The sequence below is a fragment of the Procambarus clarkii genome, chromosome 39 (genome assembly GCF_040958095.1).
Source record: "Procambarus clarkii isolate CNS0578487 chromosome 39, FALCON_Pclarkii_2.0, whole genome shotgun sequence".
Lineage (NCBI taxonomy): Eukaryota > Metazoa > Arthropoda > Malacostraca > Decapoda > Cambaridae > Procambarus > Procambarus clarkii.
Genome location: NC_091188.1, coordinates 42,301,922 through 42,306,356, shown reverse-complemented (window position 1 = coordinate 42,306,356; position 4,435 = coordinate 42,301,922). Strand labels below are relative to the sequence as shown.

At 45.8% G+C, this 4,435-nt stretch overlaps 1 protein-coding gene across 1 annotated transcript; it reads right to left on the bottom strand.

Annotated features, from left to right (window-relative positions):
* Positions 1-609: 609 nt before the first annotated feature.
* LOC138372714 (S-antigen protein-like) lies at positions 610-2,532 on the bottom strand. Its single transcript, XM_069338227.1, has one exon. It carries the CDS (start codon positions 2,530-2,532, stop codon positions 610-612), a length of 1,923 nt encoding a protein of 640 aa, XP_069194328.1.
* Positions 2,533-4,435: the final 1,903 nt, after the last annotated feature.

Here is a 4,435-nt window from a genome sequence, read left to right as displayed (position 1 = left end):
CTAGGACCATCCTGCCCTCTGTTGTCTAGGACCTTCCTACCCTCTGTTGTCTAGGACCTTCCTTCTGTTGTCTTGAACCTTCCTACCCCCTGTTGTCTAGGACCTTCCTACCCTCTGTTGTCTAGGACCTTCCCTGTTGTCTAGGACTCTCCACAGGAGAGTGCTTGTATAGCATTATCTTAGTGGTGAGTCAAGTGCCAACTTGTCACGACATGACAAGTCATCAATCAGGTCATTTGCAAGTGCTCATTAGCATACGATAACGAGGCTAATATTTACCCAACCTAACTACCAGTTGCCTCACCTCACTAGTTTCTCCCCTGGAACACATCCTGCTAATTGGTTTTACCACCAGCTTCCCCATTTATTGCTGCGTGATGAGCAGATAGTTTAAGGATTGGTGCCCAGTCAATCCTCCCTGACCGGTGCTCGAACCAGGACCATATTGGGGGTCGGGATGAGTGTTCTGTTACCTGTGAGTGAGTGAGTGACAGGTGACTCACAGGGCGGGACTCAGGATATCTAGTCTAAGAAAAAAGTTTAAAAACTTTGAAGGACAGAAGGACAATGGTGTAGAGAATCCTGTTATCGTGTCCGTAAGGCGTCCTGTTATCTTGTCTGTAAGGCATTATCTTGTCCGTAGAGCATCCTGTTATCTTGTTCGTATGGCATTCTGTTATCTTGTCCGTAAGGCATCCTGTTATCGTGTCCGTAAGACATCCTGTTATCTTGTCCGTAGAGAATCCTGTTATCTTGTCTGTAAGGCATCCTGTTATCTTGTCCGTAAGGCATCCTGTTATCTTGTCCGTAGAGAATCCTGTTATCTTGTCTGTAAGGCATCCTGTTATCTTGTCTGTAAGGCATCCTGTTATCTTGTCCGTAGAGAATCCTGTTATCTTGTCTGTAAGGCATCCTGTTATCTTGTCTGTAAGGCATCCTGTTATCTTGTCCGTACGGCATCCTGTTATCTTGTCCGTAAGGCATTCTGTTATCATGTCTGTAAGGCATCCTGTTATCTTGTCCGTAGGGCATCCTGTTATCTTGTCCGTAGGGCATCCCGTTATTTTGTTGGTAAAGCATTCTGTTATCTTGTCCGTAAGGCATCCTGTTATCTTGTCCGTAAGGCATCCTGTTATCTTGTCCGTAAGGCATCTTGTTATCTTGTCCGTAAGGCATCCTGTTGTCCGTAGAGAATCCTGTTATCTTGTTCGTAAGGCATCCTGTTATCTTGTCGGTAAGGCATCCTGTTATCTTGTCCGTACGGCATCCTGTTATCTTGTCTGTAAGACATCCTGTTATCTTGTCCGTAAGGCATCCAGTTATCTTGTCCGTAAGGCATCCTGTTATCTTGTCCGTAAGGCATCCTGTTATCTTGTCCGTAAGGCATCCTGTTATCTTGTCCGTAAGGCATCCTGTTATCTTGACCGTAGGCCATCCTGTTATCTTATCCGTAAGACATCCTGTTATCTTGTCCGTAAGGCATCCTGTTATCTTGTCCGTAAGGCATCCTGTTATGTTGTCCGTAAGGCGGCCTGTTATCTTGTCCCTAAGGCATCTTGTTATCTTGTCCGTAAGACATCCGGTTATCTTGTTCGAAAGGCATCCTGTTATCTTGTCCGTAAGGCGGCCTGTTATCTTGTTCCTAAGGCATCTTGTTATTTTGTCCGTAAGGCATCTTGTTATCTTGTCCGTAAGGCATCCTGTTATCTTGTCCGTAAGGCATCCTGTTATCTTGTCCGTAAGGCATCCTGTTATCTTGTCCGTAAGACATCCTGTTATCTTGTCCGTAAGGCATCCTGTTATTTTGTCCGTAAGGCATCTTGTTATCTTGTCCGTAAGGCATTCTGTTATCTTGTCCGTAAGGCATCCTGTTATCTTGTCCGTAAGGCATCCTGTTATCTTGTCCGTAAGGCATCCTGTTATCTTGTCCGTAAGGCGTCCTGTTATCTTGTCTGTAAGGCATCCTGTTATCTTGTCTGTAAGGCATCCTGTTATCTTGTCCGTAGAGAATCCTGTTATCTTGTCTGTAAGGCATCCTGTTATCTTGTCTGTAAGGCATCCTGTTAACTTGTCCGTACGCCATCCTGTTATCTTGTCCGTAAGGCATCCTGTTATCTTGTCTGTAAGGCATCCTGTTATCTTGTCCGTAGGGCATCCTGTTATCTTGTCCGTAGGGCATCCCGTTATTTTGTTCGTAAAGCATTCTGTTATCTTGTCCGTAAGGCATCCTGTTATCTTGTCCGTAAGGCATCTTGTTATCTTGTTCGTAAGGCATCCTGTTATCTTGTCCGTAAGGCACCTTGTTATTTTGTCCGTAAGGCATCTTGTTATCTTGTCCGTAAGGCATCCTGTTATCTTGTCCGTAAGGCATCCTGTTATCTTGTCCGTAAGGCGGCCTGTTATCTTGTCCCTAAGGCATCTTGTTATCTTGTCCCTAAGGCATCCTGTTATCTTGTTCGTAAGGCATCTTGTTATCTTGTCCGTAAGGCATCTTGTTATCTTGTCCGTAAGGCATCCTGTTATCTTGTTCATGGTGTGTTCTGTTGCCTCTATAACACCGTAAATGTGTGTGTGTGAGAAAGTGAGACAGATATCAACATAGATAACAAGAACTATAGATAACAAGAGATAGCAAGAAGATAGCAAGAGAGGGGTTGAGATGGTGGAGAAGATGACACAAGAAGATATACACTCATCAATACCCTCTGTAACATTAAAATATATCATGTAGTGATGACCATTCTCAAGTCCATTGACACAATGGACTTGAGACTGGTCCAAGACGGCCCAAACGTCGTCGTCCCTTCACTTTCTAGTGTGTGGTCAACATACTTCAGCCACGTTATTGTAACTCCTCGTAGAGGCTCGAACACGGCTCATGAGGTTGTGAAATACTGCCGTTGGTTAACGGTAGTGACTTGGGCATCCGCAGGTCAGGAGTGAGAGGTCAGGGCTGTTATGGGGGATCACTCTCTCTCTCCTCTCATTGAGGTCAGCCTCACGGGGGCATCTGGCCTGCCTAGGGCCGATAATACCCTCCCCAGGGGTACTTCTGTGCTCTATCTGCCCACCAGATACCCAACTACCCAACCAGTTGCCTAACTGCTTCGTGAATCTGGCCCCAGGTTCGTAAGTGCCTGCGTAACTGCTTCGTGAATCTGGCCCCAGGTGATGTAAGGGAGTACCTAATGGAGAGAAAACAGAGTCAGTCAGAGATGAGGCTTCAAGCTGAAGGGCTGTAACAAGTGGAGGTGTTCCCAGCTTGCCAAACTGGCCTGGAAAATACACAGAAACAACTACAGATAACTACAGTCAAACCTTGACACACTCCAGGCAACCCATCCTACGAATTGACAGTATGATTTAATACTAAGTGTAATAAGTACACTTTCTGACTGTCATAAACAGTGCATTAAGTACTAATTGTAATTAAGAAACAATAAAATTATTATCTTCCAAAACTAGGAAGGTTAGGTGAGGTCGTGGTTTTCTATTCAGTTTTTCAGGTAAACTCAAATATTCACAATATATCTGACAGTACGATTTAATTCTAAGTGAAAATAAGTACAATTCCTAACTGCTATGAATAGTACATAATTGCACTTATTTGTCTTCTTACATTTACCACCCCATTTTTGGAGGACGGGCTGCTCCAGGAGTGTGCAGTTAAATGGTTGTTAGACTTCAACCCCAGCAAGTGTAAGGTGATGTTGATGGGAGAAGTGGATATAGAATACGTTGAGTTCTAAAGGATAGCTGATCAACCAGGCTATGATTCATACGTCAGGCTGCGAGCAGCCGCGTCCAACAGCCTGGTTGACCAGTCTAGCAACCAGGAGGCACGGAGACCGGGCCGAGGGGTCGCTAAGCCCCGAAATCACCTCAAGGAAACTAGCCAGAATGGAATGCCTGTCGACAAAAGTATTTCGGCGTGCGTGCGTGCGCGCCTTGGGGGCGGGCCCGCGGACTTCCTGTGAAAAGTACAGTGACTGGCTGGTACTGTGAGTACGGTGTAGCAACGGTACACACCTTGCTGCTCCGTAATGTTACTCCGTACAGCTCCCTGGCCGCTGGTCCACCTCTGCCTTTACCAGTAATACCTGAGATCACTTCCTCACCGCGTCGACCCCGCCACAGTGTCATACTAGTGAATTACCGTCACTTCCCAGTACTGTGGACTGTTTCACTGTACTGTGGACTGTGTCACAGTACTGTGGACTGTTTCACAGTACTGTGGACTGTGTCACAGTACTGTGGACTGTTTCACAGTACTGTGGACTGTGTCACAGTACTGTGGACTGTTTCACAGTACTGTGGACTGTGTCACAGTACTGTGGACTGTTTCACTGTACTGTGGACTGTGTCACAGTACTGTGGACTGTTTCACAGTACTGTGGACTGTGTCACAGTACTGTGGACTGTTTCACAGTACTGT

What these genes read in the sequence shown, in the direction of transcription:
- LOC138372714 (XM_069338227.1), bottom strand. Translation starts at nt 2,532, where the DNA reads ATGAACAAGATAACAGGATGCCTTACGGACAAGATAACAAGATGCCTT.